Consider the following 20,763-nt stretch of genomic DNA (forward strand, 5'->3'; position numbering starts at 1 on the left):
TCAAAGCTCTCCTGTGCTTCAGTGAGCAGTGTGTGCAAGATAGTGAGCTGTGACAGCGAGAGATCCAGAGAGAAATGGAGGTGGAGACAGGCAAGGAAATGTTGGGAGGGAGAGAGAGGGAGAGAGAGAGAGAGAGAGAGAGAGAGATCGCTCAGGAGAAATGGGTGTAATCGAGAGAAAGAAAGGGAGACGGGGAGAGGTAGTGGCAGAGAGGAGGGAGAGAGACAGAATGGTGGAGATAGAGAGACATAGTCAGGGAGCTGGGGGAGGAAACGGGACAGAAGCAGAGACTCAGAGAGGGAGGGGTTGGGAGAGAAAGAGAGCGAGGGAAGAAGGAATGGCAAAGAGAGAGAGAGATGGAGAAAGAGAGCGCATGGAGAGTGTGATGGAGACAGATATACAGAAGTTGGATGCAGGGAGCAAGACATTGTGACAAGGGTGACGGAAAGAGTGTGTCATGGGGTAAACTGAGCCGCAGGATGAGATAGTCTCGGACACAGGGAGACAAGTGGAGAGCAGAGGTGCAAGGATCCAGTGAAGCCGGATCGAGTTAGTTTCTCAGCGCTGAAGTGAGGGCGACGATTTTGAGCTAACGGCGCTGTGCTCACTCGATTCTTACTTCAAAAGGATTTAGCATTCAGCGGAATCCACGACACGGTTAGCAGCGCAGATTGTCTCAGAGACCGGTGTCCGTACTCTGTCTGACGGCCACGTTCTAGTCATTCACTCAAACATAAACGTGTGCACTCAAATGCACACACACAGTCTCACTCACACACAATTGCTCACACGTGTACGAGACAAGTGTGCACACACGGAGTAACATACCTGATGGCGCGCACACACACACACACACACACACACACACACACATTGAGATGTACAAGCACACTCACACACACCCACACAAACACACACAAATGTGAACACTCACACTCATGCAGAAGCGCTGACACACACACACTCACACACACCCATAAGTAAATGCACACAATGTCACAAGATCTGTCACTATCACACTCACCCACACACTCACACTCACACACACACACTCACACACACTCTCACACTCACACACATACACACACCCACACATACACAAACACACACACACCGTCTCACACACACACACATGCACACACACACACAAACACACACAACCACGCACACACACACACACACACACACACACACACACACACACACACAAAAACACACACACAAAAACACACACCCCTCCCAATCTCTGTAACCCTCTCCAGCCCCTAAACCCCCTCCCGATCCCTGTAACCCCCTCCAGCCCCTACACCCCCTCCCTATCTCTGTGACCCCCTCCAGCCCCTACACCCCCTCCCTATCTCTGTAAACCCCTCCAGCCCCTACACCCCCTCCCTATCTCTGTAACCTCCTCCAGCGCCTACACCCCCTCCCTATCTCTGTAACCCCCTCCAGCCCCTACACCCCTTCCCTAACTCTGTAACCCCCTGCAGCCCCTACACCCCCTCCCTATCTCTGTAACCCCCACCAGCCCCTACACCCCCTCCCTATCTCTGTAACACCCTCCAGCCCCTAAACCCCCTCCCTATCTCTGTAACCCCCTCCAGCCCCTACACCCCCTCCCTATCTCTGTAACGTCCTCCAGCCCCTACACCCCCTCCCTATCACTGTAACCCCCTCCAGCCCCTACACCCCCTCCCTATCTCTGTAACCTCCTCCTGCCCCTACACCCCCTCCCCATCTCTGATCCCCTCCAGCCCCTACACCCCCTCCCTATCTCTGTAACCTCCTCCAGCCCCTACACCCCCTCCCTAACTCTGTAACCCCCTCCGGCCCCTACACCCCTTCCCTAACTCTGTAACCCCCTCCAGCCCCTACACCCCCTCCCTATCTCTGTAACCTCCTCCAGCCCCTACACCCCCTCCCTATCTCTGTAACCCCCTCCAGCTCCTACACCCCCTCCCTATCTCTGTAACCCCCTCCAGCCCCTACACCCCCTCCCCATCTCTGACCCCCTCCAGCCCCTACATCCCCTCCCTATCTCTGTAACCCCCTCCAGCCCCTTCACCCCCTCCCTTTTTCTGTCACTCCCTCCAGCCCCTACACCCCCTCCCTATCTCTGTAACCCCCTCTAGCCCCTACACCCCCTCCTTTTTTCTGTAACCCCCTCCAGCCCCTACACCCCCTCCCTATCTCTGTAACCCCCTCCAGCCCCTACACCCCCTCCCTATCTCTGTAACCCCCTCCAGCCCCTACACCCCCTCCCTATCTCTGTAACCCCCTCCAGCCCCTACACCCCCTCCCTATCTCTGTAACCCCTTCCAGCCCCTACACCCCCTCCCTTTTTCTGTAACCCCCTCCAGCCCCTACACCCCCTCCCTATTTCTGTAACCCCCTCCAGCCCCTACACCCCCTCCCTATCTCTGTAACCCCCTCCAGCCCCTACACCCCCTCCCTATCTCTGTAACCCCCTCCAGCCCCTACACCCCCTCCCTATCTCTGTAACCTCCTCCAGCCCCTACACCCCCTCCCTAACTCTGTAACGTCCTCCAGCCCCTACACCCCCTCCCTATCACTGTAACCCCCTCCAGCCTCTACACCCCCTCCCTATCTCTGTAACCTCCTCCTGCCCCTACACCCCCTCCCCATCTCTGACCCCCTCCAGCCCCTACACCCCCTCCCTATCTCTGTAACCTCCTCCAGCCCCTACACCCCCTCCCTATCTCTGTAACCCCCTCCAGCCCCTACACCCCCTCCCTATCTCTGTAACCCCCTCCAGCCCCTACACCCCCTCCCTATCTCTGTAACCCCCTCTAGCCCCTACACCCCCTCCCTTTTTCTGTAACCCCATCCAGCCCCTACACCCCCTCCCTATCTCTGTAACCCCCTCCAGCCCCTACACCCCCTCCCTATCTCTGTAACGTCCTCCAGCCCCTACACCCCCTCCCTATCACTGTAACCCCCTCCAGCCCCTACACCCCCTCCCCATCTCTGACCCCGTCCAGCCCCTACACCCCCTCCCTATCTCTGTAACCTCCTCCAGCCCCTACACCCCCTCCCTAACTCTGTAACCCCCTCCGGCCCCTACACCCCTTCCCTACCTCTGTAACCCCCTCCAGCCCCTACACCCCCTCCCTATCTCTGTAACCCCCTCCAGCCCCTACACCCCCTCCCTTTTTCTGTAACCCCCTCCAGCCCCCACACCCCCTCCCTATTTCTGTAACCCCCTCCAGCCCCTACACCCCCTCCCTATCTCTGTAACCCCCTCCAGCCCCTACACCCCCTCCCTTTTTCTGTAACCCCCTCCAGCCCCTACACCCCCTCCCTATCTCTGTAACCCCCTCCAGCCCCTACACCCCCTCCCTATTTCTGTAACCCCCTCCAGCCCCTACACCCCCTCTCTATCTCTGTAACCCCCTCCAGCCCCTACACCCCCTCCCTATCTCTGTGACCCCCTCCAGCCCCTTCACCCCCTCCCTATCTCTGTAACCCCCTCCAGCCCCTACACCCCCTCCCTATTTCTGTAACCCCCTCCAGCCCCTACACCCCCTCTCTATCTCTGTAACCCCCTCCAGCCCCTACACCCCCTCCCTATCTCTGTAACCCCCTCCAGCCCCTACACCCCCTCCCTATCTCTGTGACCCCCTCCAGCCCCTACACCCCCTCCCTATCTCTGTAACCCCCTCCAGCCCCTTCACCCCCTCCCTGTTTCTGTAACCCCCTCCAGCCCCTACACCCCCTCCCTGTTTCTGTAACCCCCTCCAGCCCCTACACCCCCTCCCTATCTCTGTAACCCCCTCCAGCCCCTACACCCCCTCCCTGTTTCTGTAACCCCCTCCAGCCCCTACACCCCCTCCCTGTTTCTGTAACCCCCTCCAGCCCCTACACCCCCTCCCTGTTTCTGTAACCCCCTCCAGCCCCTACACCCCCTCCCTGTTTCTGTAACCCCCTCCAGCCCCTACACCCCCTCCCTGTTTCTGTAACCCCCTCCAGCCCCTACACCCCCTCCCTGTTTCTGTAACCCCCTCCAGCCCCTACACCCCCTCCCTGTTTCTGTAACCCCCTCCAGCCCCTACACCCCCTCCCTATCTCTGTAACCCCCTCCAGCCCCTACACCCCCTCCCTGTTTCTGTAACCCCCTCCAGCCCCTACACCCGCTCCCTGTTTCTGTAACCCCCTCCAGCTCCCATCCACCCACCGGCCCCTGTGTACTCTCGCTTGCAGTGGCTTAGCCGAGAGGGTTTTTTATTGCATGTGGTGCGGGCGTGGGGGTCGCGGTACCATGTGGCAGCGGACGCGGGTGTCAGGGGTAGGGGCGAGCCAGGTCTGAAGTGTCCAAACTCTCTGTTGCCCTTGCTCTGAGCTCCAGAAAGTTCCCTTCCGAGCGAGAGGGAGGGCCGGCTATGGATGGTATTGGCGGGGGAGTGGGATACAGAAGGATTTAAACCGGCCGCTCGTTTTGCTCAAACGCCGATGCCCCGGCTTTCTTAAATGTGAAATTTTTGTTTCTCTGTGTGTGTGTGTGTGCCTGAAGAGAAGTTTTGGTATTCGTTCAGTTTGGTTTCTGGTGTTTCTCACAGTTGTCAAACGGGCCTTACTGTTTCACAATACCTACTGTGCACTTTCCCGTAAAGATTTAGCTGTCAGTAATGCTGGGTTGGTTATCACAGATAACATGCGTCAGAGATGGTTTAGATGGGACCGATATCTGCACCACTGTGGTCAACTGGAGTACATACCTACCACTGTATTTCCTGACACAGAGGTAGAGACATATCAAAAATACACCAACAGAGCCACCTTCAAGCCCGTCTGCTCAGAGACGAACACATCTCTCAAGTGCCCTCGTACAAAGAAAGACTCAAGCCGCAAACAAAAACAGAAATTGCTGGGGAAACGCAGCAGCGTCTGTGGAGAGAGAGAGAGAGAGAGAGAGAGAGAGAGAGAGAGCGTTAATATTTCGGGCCCGGTGACCCTACTTCAGCGCCCTACATCATTTCGTTTTTGTCCTCATCGATGTGATGTGGGCATCGGTGGCTAGGCCAGCATTTATTGCACCATCCCTAAATGCCCAGCATTTATTGCTCCCCCAAACCCAAATTGCCCAGCATTTATTGCTCCCCAAACCCTAATTGCCCAGCATTTATTGCTCCCCCTAAACCCTAAATGCCCAGCATTTATTTCTCCCCCAAACCCGAATTACCCAGCATTTATTGCTCCCCCAAACCCTAATTGCCCAGCATTTATTGCTCCCCTTAAACCCTAAATGCCCAGCATTTATTGCTCCCCCAAACCCGGAAGTCAGTGGTGAGTGGTGTTCCACAGGGCTCTGTCCTTGGGCCTCTTCTGTTTGTAATTTTTATTAATGACTTGGATGAGGGGATTGAAGGATGGGTCAGCAAGTTTGCAGATGACACAAAGGTTGGAGGTGTCGTTGGCTGTGTAGAGGGCTGTTGTAGGCTGCAGCGGGACATTGACAGGATGCAGAGATGGGCTGAGAGGTGGCAGATGGAGTTCAACCTGGATAAATGCGAGGTGATGCATTTTGGAAGGTCGAATTTGAAAGCTGAGTACAGGATTAAGGATAGGATTCTTGGCAGTGTGGAGGAACAGAGGGATCTTGGTGTGCAGATACATAGATCCCTTAAAATGGCCATCCAAGTGGACAGGGTCGTTGAGAAAGCATATGGTGTTTTGGCTTTCATTAACAGGGGGATTGAGTTTAAGAGTCGTGAGATCTTGTTGCAGCTCTATAAAACTTTGGTTAGACCGCACTTGGAATACTGCGTCCAGTTCTGGTCGCCCTATTATAGGAAAGGTGTGGATGCTGTGGAGAGGGTTCAGAGGAGGTTTACCAGGATGCTGCCTGGACTGGAGGGCTTATCTTATGAAGAGAGGTTGACTGAACTCGGTCTCTTTTCATTGGAGAAAAGGAGGAGGAGAGGGGACCTAATTGAGGTATACAAGATAATGAGAGGCATAGATAGAGTTGATAGCCAGAGACTATTTCCCAAGGCAGAAATGGTTAGCACGAGGGGTCGTAGTTTTAAGCTGGTTGGAGGAAAGTATAGAGGGGATGTCAGAGGCGGGTTCTTTACACAGGGTTGTGAGAGCATGGAATGCTTTGCCAGCAGCAGTTGTGGAAGCAAGGTCATTGGGGTCATTTAAGAGACTGCTGGACATGCATATGGTCAGAAATTTGAGGGTGCATACATGAGGATCAATGGTCGGCACAACATTGTGGGCTGAAGGGCCTGTTCTGTGCTGTACTGTTCTATGTTCTATGTTCTATGTACAGGTTAGGGTGGATTGGCCATACTAAACTACCCCTAGTGCCCAGGGATGTGCAGGTTAGGGTGGATTGGCCATGCAGGATTTCCCCACAGTATGTGGGTTAGGAAGTGGAGGTTAGGGATGGGATGCTCTTTGGAGGGTCAATATGGACCTGATGGGGTGAATGGCCTCTTTTCACACCTTAAGGTGTCTGTGCGTCTCTTGTCTGTCTTTCAACTTTTTTTCAGTTTTGAAGGATCCTGTTGAGTCTGCTCCCTTTCAGTCCCAGATCACATTGTCTCGCTGCATCGAGAGACAAATTCTCGTCCTCCCAACACCTCTCCTCTGGCCCTCTCCCTGACTCTCTCTCCAGTCTGTGTCCCTCTAGTGACTGACCCACATGCCCCAAGGAACAGCGTCACCCTCATCGATTCAATCGAATCCTGCCCTCAAATCCCCTAAACCCCAAACACACTCACCCCACACCCACTAGTGACTCTCAGTGCCCCAGCATCATGTTGAGGTTGTACAGGGCGTTGGTGAGGGCCTCTTATGGGGCACTGTGCCCTGTCCTGGTTGCCCCATTTTAGGAAGGGTATTATTAAACTGGAGAGGGTTCAGAAGAGATTTACCAGGATTTGCCAGGAATACGAGGGGATGAATAGCCTGGGGCTATGTTCCCTGGAGCGTTGGAGGCTGAAGGGTGTCCTTATAGAGGTTCATAAAATCATGAGGGGCATGTAGAGGGTGAGTGGTATGTCCCTTTTCCCTAGGGTGGGAGGTATAAAAACCGTGGGACATATTTTTTAAGGTGAGCCAGAAAGATTTAACAAAGGCGCGAGGGGCAATGTTTCACACAGAGAGTGGCCCATGTGTGGAATGAGCTTCCTCAGGAAGTGGTGGGTGTGGGGATAGTGACAGTGTTTAAAAGACATTTGGATAGGGACATGGGTCGGGAAAGTTTGGCGGGATATGGGCCAGGAACAGGCAGGTGGGACTGATTTAGTTTAGGATTATGGTCAGCATGGACGGGTTGGGCCGAAGGGCCTGTTTCCGTGCTGGAAGGACTCTATGCTTCAATCTCTCCCTAAACTTTGTTTGAACGAGGGGGGACAGCCCCAGACTCTTGCTCTTGGACTGAAGACCCTCATTCCTGGGATTGTTGGGATCGGTGTTCTTAGAAGACTGATCACATTAGAGCCTCCCGGTGAGAGCACCACATTTTTGGGAAAAGATGGTGCTGCAGTCCTTCCTGGTGAGATCCTTGAGATGATCTCAGACTGAAGTCTTCATGCGCTTCCTCTGAATAAACGACCATCAGGTTCACTAATGCCCCTTTAGGGGCATCCTTACCTGCCATCCTTACCTGGTCTGGGCCTACACGTGACTCCAGACCCACAGCCGTGTGGTCGACTCGTAACTGCCCCTGGGCAGGAAAAGCTGACACAGCCACAGACACAGGTTTCCCACCGTAACAATATAAAAATGTCAGATTGCAGTCCAAAAGGGGTTCAAACGTAACGGGAGGACAGGAAGGCGGGTGGGGAAGAAGGGGGTATGAAGGAGGTGAGACAGAGAGAAGGATTTGCTTTGGGAAGGTAGAATCCTGTGATATAATCCTCCTATAGCCTCATATCTCTGTAACCCCCTCCAACCCCAACACCCCCTCCCTATCTCTGTAACCCCCTCCAACCCCAACACTCCCTCCCTATCTCTGTAACCCCCTCCAGTCCCTACAACCCCTCCCTATCTGTGTAACCCCCCTCCAGCCCCTACACCCCTCCCCATCTCTGTAACCCCCTCCAGCCCCTACACCTCCTCCCTATCTCTGTAACCCCCTCCAGCCCCTACATCCCCTCCCTATCTCTGTAACCCCCTCCAGCCCCTACACCCCCTCCCTATCTCTGTAACCCCCTCCAGCCCCTACACCTCCTCCCTATCTCTGTAACCCCCTCCAGCCCCTACATCCCCTCCCTATCTCTGTAACCCCCTCCAGCCCCTACACCCCCTCCCTATCTCTGTAACCCCCTCCAGCCCCTACACCTCCTCCCTATCTCTGTAACCCCCTCCAGCCCCTACATCCCCTCCCTATCTCTGTAACCCCCTCCAGCCCCTACACCCCCTCCCTATCTCTGGAACCCCCCTCCAGCCCCTACACCCCCTCCAGTCCTGACACACCCTCCCTATCCCTGCAATCCCACCTGTGTGATCAGGAATCCCCTCTCCAGAACTGTTCATCTGTCCCTCTGTTCCGTTCAATCTCTCTCCCTCTTTCACTCGCACACCACCACCCCCCCCACCCACCCCACCCTGCCCACCGTTCTCTGTCTGTCTGTCTCTCTCTATCTGGCCTCCAGTAAGGAATCCCTTAATCCTGACCTGACCAACCCCGTGCTATTCAGCTGTCCCGAGTATTTCCTCAGGAGCAGACCTGGGAATTGTTCCCCCGATGCGCTTGGCAATGCTGTAAACCAGTGGTTGGCGTCACACAAAAGCGGCTGAGGGTGGCATTGCTGGAAGAGGGATGTGGGTCAGCGAGGAAAGGCAGGAGGGCCCTGGGTCCTTGGGAAAGCTGTGCTTGTTCGTAATCAACAGGATGTCACAGCTCATGCCATACAAAAACAAAGCATTAAAAATTCCCTCGTGGTAATTATAAAGCAACAAAGTTCGAAAACAATACGAATAATTTGCTCGTAAAAAGTCGAGGTACTTTCATCAATTAGAGAGGACTGGATGACAGACAGAGATCCAGTTTCTCATTGGCTGGTTCAGGAGGGTTTGGGTGTCAATGTCAAAATTCCTGTCCAGACCAGGCCATTCGGAGGAATGACGGGACACTGCCCGCATCCGATAGTAACGCCAAATCCCAAAGCATAGAGCTCTGTCAGTAACACACACTCCCAGGGTCAGTGCTGAGGGAGTGGGCACTGTCGGAGGGTCAGTGCTGAGGGAGCGGGCACTGTCGGAGGGTCAGTGCTGAGGGAGTGGGCACTGTTGGAGGGTCAGTGCTGAGGGAGTGGGCACTGTGGGAGGGTCAGTGCTGAGGGAGCGGGCACTGTCGGAGGGTCAGTGCTGAGGGAGTGGGCACTGTGGGAGGGTCAGTGCTGAGGGAGCGGGCACTGTCGGAGGGTCAGTGCTGAGGGAGCGGGCACTGTCGGAGGGTCAGTGCTGAGGGAGCGGGCACTGTCGGAGGGTCAGTGCTGAGGGAGCGGGCACTGTCGGAGGTTCAGTGCTGAGGGAGCGCCACACTGTTGGAGGGTCAGTGCTGAGGGAGTGGGCACTGTCGGAGGGTCAGTGCTGAGGGAGCGCCGCACTGTTGGAGGGTCAGTGCTGAGGGAGCGGGCACTGTCAGAGGGTCACTGCTGAGGGAGCGGGCACTGTCGCAGGGTCAGTGCTGAGGGAGTGGGCACTGTTAGAGGGTTAGTGCTGAGGGAGTGGGCACTGTGGAGGGTCAGTGCTGAGGGAGCACTACACTGTTGAGGGTCAGTTCTGAGGAAGCGGGCACTGTCGGAGGGTCAGTGCTGAGGGAGCGGGCACTGTCAGAGGGTCAGCGCTGACGGAGCACTCCCTGCGCCCTGTTTATCAAGGGGGAAGTTTGCACTGATGGGCCTAGTGTATAACACGTCTCTCTCTCTCTCTCCCTCTCTGTCCCTCATAGACTCCTTTACACTTGGCAGTCATCACCAAACAGCCCACCATCATCAGCCAGCTGATGGCCAATGGGGCCTCAAGCACATCACTTGACCGTAACGGGCAAACAGCAGCGCATTTGGCCTGTGAGCACAGCAGCCTGGAATGCCTGCGGGCACTCCTGGCCGGAGGCCATGAGCGGGTGGACCTGGAAATCCGGAATTACGAAGGTAAATGCGTTGGCCGCCCCTCCGTCCCCAACGCCCGCGTCCTCTAACCCTTACCCACCGCAGCCACAGCTCACACTGTCTCTCCGGCCGCCGGTTGTGTCGGCCTCGTGCGCCGAGTGGTTTACAGCCAAGGGGGTCATGTCAGGATCGGGACTGGGTGGTGGGGGTGCAAACGGCTGTGTGGAAGGGAAAGGGTTAATGCGCATGTCAGGATCCCAAAAGCTGGCCTCAAAAAGTTGAACCGAGGGAATCCAATAGATTTTTGAGGTTCTGAACTGTTCCGCTGTGTTGAGGGAGTCGGGGTCTCGCGTTTTCTGGGAAGGGGTGAGGGGGAACTGCGAATTGCGAGTCCAGGAGCTCGGAGGCTTTAATCGGGGTGTTATAGGAAGAGCGCCAGGCTTAAGATTCGGATCTGCAGTGGTGGGATATAATGGTGGGGCACATACAAGGGGCTGAATGCCCATCCTAAGTTGACAGACAATTTGCAGCACTCAATGCCCACAGATATACGCCCCCCCCCCCCCCGCTCTGGTGGGCAGGAGACTATCAACTGAGAGGCAAAAGGTACGACTGGGAATCACTCCCTCAGCACTGATCCTCCGACAGTGCCCACTCCCTCAGCACTGATCCTCCGACAGTGCCCACTCCCTCAGCACTGACCCTCCAACAGTGCCCACTCCCTCAGCACTGATCTTCTGACAGAGCAGCACTCCCTCAGCACTGACCCTCCGACAGTGCCCACTCCCTCAGCACTGACCCTCCAACAGTGCCCACTCCCTCAGCACTGATCTTCTGACAGAGCAGCACTCCCTCAGCACTGACCCTCCGACAGTGCCCACTCCCTCAGCACTGACCCTCCAACAGTGCGGCACTCCCTCAGCACTGATCTTCTGACAGAGCAGCACTCCCTCAGCACTGACTCTCTCACAGTGCCCACTCCCTCAGCACTGACCCTCCGACAGTGCAGTGCTCACTCAGCACTGACCCTCCTTCAGTGCCCACTCCCCAGCACTGACCCTCCCAGGGATACAAGTCTCCTGTGAATCTTGACTGGGATATGAACCTGGCCGCTCCTGAGCAGGTGGGTGTGAGTCAGCGCTGTTTAGGCCAGGAGTCACTGTGGGATCTTACTCTGCTGTGACGTTTGTAGATTTCACTCGGAGCTGGCATTGCATTTCTAGTGACCAGTTCCCCTTCCTCTCATTTTCACCAGAAATTGTTGAGAATCCTGTTCTAACCAGAGAGCTGAGGCTGAACAGCTGCTTGACAGGTTTTCGTCACTTTTCACAGTAAACGCTTTCGTGGTTTCCTCAGTATTATTGTCATTTCGATTTTTTTCTGCAGAACTTACCGTAAAATAACTTCAAACCAATCATCCCGAGAGAAACATCGGCTCCAACTGCCACAGAGACAAACATGTAAACACACACTCATACACACCCTGGGAGAATCACCCAGGCAGAAACACACGCACACACGCACACACACACACACACACACACACACACACACACACACACACACACACACACACAGGCATATTGACACACGCACACACACACACACACTCACACAGACATCCTGTCTCACACACACAGACATACTCTCTCTCACACTTGCGCACACACACACTCACACACACACAGAGATACTCTCTCTCACATACTCTCTCACACACACATTCTCTCTCTCACACACACACACGCACACGTGCACACACACTGATATACTCTCTCTCACATGCTCACACACACACATTCTCTCCCTCTCTCTCACACACACACACAAGCGCGCACACACACACACACACACACACACACACACACACACACACACATGCTCACACACTCTCACTCACACACACACTCACTCACACGCACACACTCTCACTCGCACACTCTCTCTCACTCACACTCTCTCACTCACTCACACACACACAATCTCTCTCTCTCTCACACACAGAGACGCATATACACTCACACTCTCACAAACACATATACACATACACATGCACACATTCTCTTTCTCTCACATGCACGCTTGCAGGCACGCATACACACACACACTCTCACTCGCACACTCTCTCTCACTCACAGTCTCTCACTCACTCACACACACAAAATCTCTCTCTCTCTCACGCACAGAGACGCATATACACTCACACTCTCACAAACACATATACACATACACATGCACATATTCTCTTTCTCTCACACGCGTGCTCGCATGCATGCACACAGACATACACACACACAGACACACGACACACACACACAGACATACACACACACACACACACACACACACACACACAAGCGCAGACACAGACAATGAGACCACCGCTGATCCATTTCCTCCACACCCTCTGTGCCTGCCTTGTCCCTTTTTGCCCAAAATCTGTTCACTCTCAGTTTTGAAAGCACTGAATGGCTGAACCTCCCTGACGCTGTGAGGGGCAGAATTCCTGAGATTCACTACTCTCGGAGTGAGGAAAATATTTCTCCTCATCTCAGATTAAAAAAATCACTCTCGTCACGCCGAGACTGTGATGTCCCAGCCCTTGGCTCTGGACTGTTGTCCTGGAAACATTCTCTGAGTTAGCAGGCCCGGGGAATTTTGCCCCTTACAGTCTGAGGGGTGGGCAGCTCAATGCATCAACCTCGGTCCGTTCACCCAGTTACTCCCAGGCAGACAGCTGCTCACGGTTAAACTTCTGGGAACACAGAAGTGTTAAACAGACATCATCTTACGGAGGTTCGCACCTGCATGTAATTGCAGACTAGTCTCGTGGAGTTTCTCCTGAGGCCCAGACTCCAACTATAGCGCCTTCCCTACAGGAAACACGCTGATGCCAACCCAAACATCAAGACCCAGGTCAAAGGGCACATTCAAGTCAAAGTTGGGGCCTACATTTCAGTCAGTGGTGAGGCCTATATTTCAGTCAATGGCAGGGCCTGTAGCCTCGTTAATGGTGAGGCCTGTAGCTTAGTTATGGTGAACCCTGTAGCCTAGTCAATGGTGAGGCCTACATTTCAGTCAATGGCAGGGCTTGTAGCTTAGTTATGGTGAGGCCTGTAGCCTAGTTAATGGTGAGGCCTGTAGCCTTGTTAATCGTGAGGCCTGTAGCTTAGTTAATGGTGAGGCCTACATTCTAGGTAATGTTAAGGCCCACAGTCTTACTAAGCATGAAGCCTACATTCTGGTCAGTGGCAAGGCCTACAATCTCAGTAATGGTGAGGCCTGTAGCTTAGTTAATGACGACGTGTACGTTCCAGTCCGTGGTGATTGAGCCTAAATCTGAGTGCGCGGTGAGGTGCCTACCTTGGAGGATTTTCTCCGATACTCTGAAGATTGGCACGCTAGGTGGGTTGGCCATGCCACATTGTCCTCACTGTCTGTGGACGAGCAGGCTGGTTGTGTTAACTATGTTAAATGGATAGGGTGGGGGGGGGGGGGGCCCTGTGTTTGGGTGGGACGCTATTCAGAGGGGTCAGTGCAGACTCGACAGGCCAACAGCCTTTGTCCGCTCTGGAGGGATTCTATGAATCTATGTCACGATGGCAGGAATGGTCTAGTCAATGGTGAGGCCTACATTCTGGCGAATAGTAAGATATTAATGTTCAGTAGTGATGGCAGGTATAATCGATGTTGGTGGTGAGGCCTACAATTTGGTTCGAGTGAGGTTTACCTTTCGTTAAAAATACGTGAAAAACATACACTTACTCATCAAGCTCACTTCCTCTTTTCTTCAACCCTATTCCCCCCGACCCCTCAGCGTTTCTGGTTATTAATTACCGATGCAAGGCTGGAAGGTACACCTTGACATGACCGAACCATGCTCAGAAATCCCTATGGAAACCAAAGCGGCCCGTCCTGGCACTCTCAGTCTCACCCTGGCCTGTTTCTGTCCCTCTCTGCCGCAGGTTACACTCCCTTACATGTCTCAGTGATCAGCTACCAAAAGGAAATCGTTGAATTTCTCCTGGACCAGGGCGCCGACATCGACGCTGTGGTAAGCCCGGTGGGAACTGCCCTCTCCCCACACCCCACACCCGCCCTCCACCCGACCAAACCCACCCCCCCATCCCCCACCGCCCTGGTCTGCTATGGCTTTGCGCTCCTGGTCAAGGCGGCAAGGCAATGGGCCCAAGCCTGGCAAATGTCAATAGGCATTTCCCAAGAGAAGGCACCTCGTTGAATTACTGCCCCGTCCGCAGTTGCCCCCCGGAGAATCTTTGAACCACTGATGCTCTCTTGGCGCAGGCTCACCCCCACAGCAAGGTTCATCCAGGGGGCAAGTGGGGAGGGTATTCCATTACGATCCTGCCTTGTCGATGGTGGGACGGGGCTTTGGGGGGAGCCAGGAGGGGAGTTACTTGCTGCAGGATTCCCAGCCTCTGACCTGCTCCTGTAGCCACTGTGTTAATCCGGTGGGTCCCAGTTGAGTTTCTGGTCAATGGTAACCCCCAGGATGTGGATAGTGGGGGATTTGGTGATGGGAACACCATTGAATGTCAAGGGGCAGTGGTTAGATTGTCTCTTATTGGCGATGGTCATAGCCTGGCATTTGTGTGGCGCGATTGTCTCTTGTCAGAGACCAGGCCACGTGGGGGAGTTTAATGGATTCTCTCAAACTCTCAAAGACATGTTCTCCTGAAAGTGTGGGTGTTCTGCTTTCCTGCAGGATATTAAGAGCGGGAAGACACCACTGGTTCACGCAGTCGAGAATAATTCCATAGACATGGTCACGCTTCTCCTGCAGGTAAAGGAATTACACAAAGTGGGGCAGTGCCTGCTCCCTCAGCACTGACCCTCCGACAGTGCCCGCTCCCTCAGCACTGACCCTCCCACAGTGCCCACTCCCTCAGCACTGACCGTCCGACAGTGCCCACTCCCTCGGCACTGACCCTCCGACAGTGCCCACTCCCTCAGCACTGACCCTCTGACAGTGCCCGCTCCCTAGGCACTGACTCTCCGACAGTGCCCGCTCCCTCAGCACTGACCCTCCGACAGTGCCCGCTCCCTCAGCACTGACCCTCCGACAGTGCCCACTCCCTCAGCACTGACCCTCCGACAGTGCCCGCTCCCTCAGCACTGACCCTCCGACAGTGCGGCACTCCCTCAGCACTCACCCTCTGACAGTGCCCGCTCCCTCAGCACTGACCCTCCGACAGCGCCCGCTCCCTCAGCACTGACCCTCCGACAGCGCCCGCTCCCTCAGCACTGACCCTCCGACAGCGCCCGCTCCCTCAGCACTGACCCTCCGACAATGTGGCACTCCCTCAGCACTGACCCTCCGACAGTGCCCGCTCCCACAGCACTGACCCTCTGACAATGCCCGCTCCCTCAGCACTGACCCTCTGACAGTGCCCACTCGCTCAGCACTGACCCTCCGACAGTGCCCACTCCCTCAGCACTGACCCTCTGACACAGAGGAACAGCAGGAGAGAGGGAGAGGAAGGGAAGTGTCAGCGGTGGAGCAGGGTGGAGAGTGAGGGTGTATGAGATGTGGAGGCAGGAAAGAGGGAGAAAGGAGGACATGGGGAGAGAGAATGAGGATGGAGTGTCAGAGAGCGAGCAAGGGAGTGTGAGAGTGTGATGGAGTGTGTGAGAGAGGGTGGGAGGGAGAGCAAGGGATTGTGACAGGTGTATGGAGGGAGAGCACAGGATTGCGGGAGAGGGACAGAGGGACAGCATGGAATTGTGAGAGGAGGATGGTGGGAGAGTGAAGGATTGTGAGATTGGGTGGGAGGGAGAGCGAGGGAGTGTGGGGGGGGGACGGAGCGAGTGTGAGGGGGTGTGAGAGGGGCACAGAGGGAGAGCGTGGGATTGTGAGAGAGGGATGGAGGGAGAGCAAGGGAGTGTGAGAGAGGGATGGAGGGAGAGTGTGGGAGTGTAAGAGGGGGATGGAGTGTGAGAGAGGGAGCTAGTTTCTGAACATATCCCTCGTTGACCTTACTGCCTGCTCACGGCTGTCCTGTCTCTCTCTCTTTCGCTCTCTCTGTGTCACCAGCATGGGGCCAATGTGAACCTACAGACATATTCGGGGAACACGGCTCTGCATTGCTGTAGCGGACGGGGCTTCCTGGAGATTGTGAAGGTTTTGCTGAAGAATGGAGCTGACAGCAGCGTTAAAAACTGTCACAATGACACCTCCCTCATGGTAGCCAAGAACAAAAAGGTGAGGGCCTGAGCTGGAAGCTTGGAATGATTTGTCCCTCTCTCTCTCTCTCTCTCTCTCTCTCTCCGTCCCAGGGGCTGCATACCAGAGCGCAGCACACTCAACGGGCTGAATGGTACCCTCCTGCTCCATTGGCACTGCACTGTTGGTCAGCTTAACCCGGAAACCCCACTGGTCCCGGTCACCGAGGGTTCGCTGTCGATTCGTGTTAACAACAAAACCAGCGCATCCCCCTGGCCCCCAGCTTCAGGGGAGGAGGTCTGCTGCCCTGCCCCTGCCTGGGACCACACGTGACTCCAGGCCCCTTCAGCCACATGGATAACTTGTATCCGGCCCAGCCAGGCCACCCAGTTCCAGGGGTCAGTTCAGGACTGATGTGTCGCGCCCCCTTCCTCTCACTCGTTCTCCCTCCGTTCCTCTCTCCCACTCCCTCCTACTCCCTCCCTCCCACTCTCTCCCTCCCTCTCCCTCCCTCCCACTCTCTCTCCCACTCCCTCCCTTCCTCCCACTCCCTCCCTCACTTCCTCTCACTCACTCTCCCTCCGTTACTGTATCCCACTCCCTCTCTCCCACTCCCTCCCTCCCACTCTCTCTCCCTCTCCCTCCCTCCCTCTCTCCCACTCCCTCCCTTCCTCCCAATCGCTCTCCCTCCGTTCCTCTATCCCACTCCCTCTCTCCCGATCCCTCCTACTCCCTCCCACTCTCTCCCTCCCTCTCCCTCCCTTCCTCTCTCCCACTCCCTCCCTTCCTCTTTCTCACTCCCTCCCTTCCTCCCACTGCCTCCCTCAATTCCTCTCCCTCACTCTCCCTCCGTTCCTCTAATCCACTCCCTCCCTCCCACTCCCTCCTACTCCCTCCCTCCCTCTCTCCCTCCCTCTCCCTCCCTCCCACTCTCTCCCTCCCTTTCCCTCCCTCCCTCCCTCCCACTCCCTCCCTTGCTTTCAATCGCTCTCCCTCCGTTCCTCTATCCCACTCCGTCTCTCCCAATCCCTCCTACTCCCTCCCACCCACTCTCTCTCTCCCTCTCCCTCCCTTCCTACCACTCCCTCCCTTCCTCCCACTCCCTCCCTCACTTCCTCTCACTCACTCTCCCTCCATTCCTCTAACCCACTCCCTCCCTCCCACTCCCTCCTACTCCCTCCCTCCCTCTCTCCCACTCCCTCCCTTCCTCCCACTCCCCTCCTTTCACTTGCTCTCCCTCCATCCCTCTATCCCCACTCCCTCTCTCCCACTCCCATCCTTCCTCCCACTCCCTCCCTCTCCCTCCCTCCCTTCCTCCCACTCCCTTCCTCTCACTCGCTTTCCCTCCGTTCCTCTAACCCACTCCGTCCCTCCCACTCCCTCCTACTCCCTCCCTCCCACTCTCTCCCTCCCTCCCCCTCCCTCCCTCCCCCTCCCTCCCTCTCCCTCCCTCCCTCTCCCTCCCTCTCTTCCTCCCACTCCCTTTCACTCTCTCCCTCCCACTCTCCCACTCCTTCCCTTTCTCTTGCACTCCGTCTGTTCCTCTATCCCACTCCCTCTATCCCATGCCCTTTCTCCCACTTCCTCCTTCCCTCTCTCCCACTCACTCTCTCCCCCCCGCTCTCACCCCCATTCTCTCCCCCCACTCTCTCCACCCGACCCTCCCTCACTCTCTCTCCCCCCACTATCTCCCTCCCACTATCTCCCTCCCACTCCCTCCCTCCCACTCCCCCCTCTCTCTCCCACTCCCTGCCTCTGTCTCTCTCTCTCCCTCAGCCTTAATCTCCCTTTCTCTCACTCTCTCTCTGTTTCCCTCTCCCTTTACCTCTCCTTCCCTCACTCTCTCTCCATCTTCCTCACTCCCTTCCTTCCTCTCACTCTCCCTCTACCCTCCATTCCCTCACTCTCACCCTCTTCGCTCCTCTCATCCCTGCCTGTCATGCTCCCGCTCTCGCTCTCACTCTCTCTCACTTTCCGTCGCTCCCTTTACTCTCCTTCTCAATCTCACTCTCCTTCCACCTTTCACTAGCCCCCAACTCCCTGGATCCCCACCCCCACCAACTCTTTCTCTCTCTCTGCTTCTGGATTCCCTCCACCACTCCTTCCCTCTCCTCACCCCTCTGTCTCTCCCCACACACACCAGAGTAAGCTTCAGAAGATGCAGGGTGGGGTCGAAACAGATTTGAGGGGTCGAATGGCTTCCTCATTTGCACATTTCAGTGGGGCCGTGTCCCTGAAATGCTCTCAGCGTCCAATACACACCCACCCCGCCCCCAAAACTCCTGGTGTCTGAGGTGGGGTGATGGGGGTCAGAAAGGTGGGAGGTTGGGTTGGGTGGGGGATGGGCGTGCTCTGGTTTGCCGGGGCTCGGGTGCCCGGCCTTCCTGACTTCGTGGGGCTGCTACTTCCCTCCAGGTCATTGATGTTCTCCGTGGGAAGGCGTGTCGGACCCTTCCGCAGCTTCCTCCCGGTCAGCGGACTCCATGCAGCGTGATAAAGGAGTGTCTCTCTCCAGGAAGTGAGTCAAGCTCACCGCTGTCCAGCGCGCACGGTCAGTATTGACAATAGGAGCGCCGCCAGGGGTGGGGCTGATGGTGGGGTTGTTGAGGGGGTTTGGCAGGGGCCGGTGGTGTTGGAGCAGGGATGGGGGAAGGGTCCGCCGGTAAATTATACAGCTCCCCTTGGTACACCGCACCCCTCCCACAGACAGCCCACTGTGACCCCCAACCCCCTCAGCCCAAATAAAATGGTTAAGGCATCCCATGACCGATTTCGCTTTCTCAGACTGGCAGGTAGGCCTCGCCGTTCAGCCTGAATGTAGGCCTTGCCGTTCACCCCAAATGTGGGCCCTGCCGTTCACCCTGAACGTAGGCCCCGCCGTTCACCCCGAATGTAGGCCTCACTATTCACCCAGACTATAGCCCTCACCATCAACTAAAATCTAGACTTCATCATTAACTAGAATTGCAGGCTCACTATTGTTCCAGAGTAGGCCATTGCCTTGACCCTCACGTAGGCCTCACCATTAAGTCTAGTCTTGGCCTCATAACTATTAAGGATGGAATCAATAACATTTCCAGCCAAACACTGGTCTGGGGGTGGGGGTTAACTGTGGGACGTTGAAATATGTCGATTGTGTGTTGAGCTCCAGCTCTGGGAATGAGGCTAAAGTCAAGAGTTTGCGGCGTTGACAAGATTCCAGCCCTCCCCGTTGAGAAATGGGTTGTAAGAGGGACCTGAGATTGAGGAACGATGGACAATGCCTGGCACGCAAGGGGAATGGGATCGTGTGTTGCAGTGCGGCTTCTTGGGGGAAATTCGAGGGAGCGGGTGGATTGTTAGGCCTGAGGCTAGCCCGGAGTGGGACTAGATGAGCCAAGTGGCCTCGAACCTGCCTAATTTCTGGTGTGGTGTTGGAGTTAGTGGGAAGAAAGCGGGAAGCAGGGAGTGGGTTTGAGCCGGGCCCTGTCATGTCACGGGTGGCCTCAGGCCGGAATTGTTGCTGACGGTTTTTGGTCTGGCCTGCAGCTGTGCATTGCCCCTCGCCCGGGGCCTACGTGAAGGTATCACCGCAGCCGATGGACACCTCCAGCCCCCCTCTCTCGCACCGGCCCCCCGAGGCCCAGGTGTCCTCCTGGAGGAGGTCGCCCCCAGCCGGTGTCGCCACGAGGAGCCAGCCCGAGACGGCGGCAGAACATGTTCGGGCACTGGCTCCTTTCGGGCCGGGCGAGGGGGCAGATTGCCGGGCCCGATTCGACACCCCGAGGGCGGGGTCCGGCCCTGGGCGCTATCCACCGCAGCCTTGGGGGCTGTGCTGCCCGGTGGTGGGCAGGGCCTCTCCGTCTGCCTTCCGGATGATGAGGGAGGAGGCGCTGAGATTCACAGCTCTCCGGCCTGCCTCCCTGCACCTACTTGCTCCTCCTGGGCCCGAGGCAGATGCCCACTTACCTCACCCTCCCTACCGAGAGCCAGCAAAGCACTTCAGGGGGGTGTGGCTCGATCTACAGAACGGACCCTGCAGCCAAAATGGCGACTCCATGAACGTCAACGGCGATTCTGACGCTGTGGTGGGGAAAGGCGAGAGCTGACACAAAGCCAAGGACTAATGAACTGTGCTGTAAATATTATTGATTGCATTGGACTATCTGCTAGTGTCATCCATGGCAAATGCAGATGGCGGCCTGGTGGGCTCCACGGCCCTTGATGTACAAACTCCTGCGAGTGGACGCAGTTTTATCTCTCCCGAAATAAATTATATAGCTATCATTCCACATCACCGGGCTCTCCTCAACAGTTATTTCCAGGTCAGACAAGGCCACTCGGCCCCACCAGCTCTGGATGCTGGAAGCTAGGGTCGGTAGGGGCTGGGAAGCAGGCCGGGGCCAGGCACGATCCCGGGGAGTGGGAGGAGTCAGCATTTCGGCCGAAAAGCCTTCGCCAGGGCCGCCCTATCCACTCTCACCCTGCTTTCCTGGCTCTGCATTTATGGGA

The 20,763-nt window shown here is 56.0% G+C and overlaps 1 protein-coding gene across 2 annotated transcripts in view; it reads left to right on the forward strand.

Annotated features, from left to right (window-relative positions):
• LOC125448449 (B-cell lymphoma 3 protein-like) overlaps positions 1–20,526 on the forward strand; it is a 54,542-nt gene extending 34,016 nt beyond the window's left edge. The window contains exons 4-9 of one of the 2 annotated variants that reach the window (XM_048523774.2): positions 9,929–10,130; positions 14,054–14,142; positions 14,815–14,892; positions 16,144–16,311; positions 18,688–18,823; positions 19,801–20,526. In XM_048523774.2, coding sequence (XP_048379731.2) covers positions 9,929–10,130; positions 14,054–14,142; positions 14,815–14,892; positions 16,144–16,311; positions 18,688–18,823; positions 19,801–20,360 — 1,233 coding nt within the window. In that variant the 3' untranslated portion in view covers positions 20,361–20,526. The remainder of the gene's footprint in view (positions 1–9,928; positions 10,131–14,053; positions 14,143–14,814; positions 14,893–16,143; positions 16,312–18,687; positions 18,824–19,800) is intronic. The other variant, XM_059641257.1, reaches the window with a different exon arrangement.
• The last annotated feature ends 237 nt before the right edge of the window (positions 20,527–20,763 follow it).

Source organism: Stegostoma tigrinum, chromosome 41 (genome assembly GCF_030684315.1).
Source record: "Stegostoma tigrinum isolate sSteTig4 chromosome 41, sSteTig4.hap1, whole genome shotgun sequence".
NCBI classification, from domain to species: Eukaryota; Metazoa; Chordata; class Chondrichthyes; order Orectolobiformes; family Stegostomatidae; genus Stegostoma; species Stegostoma tigrinum.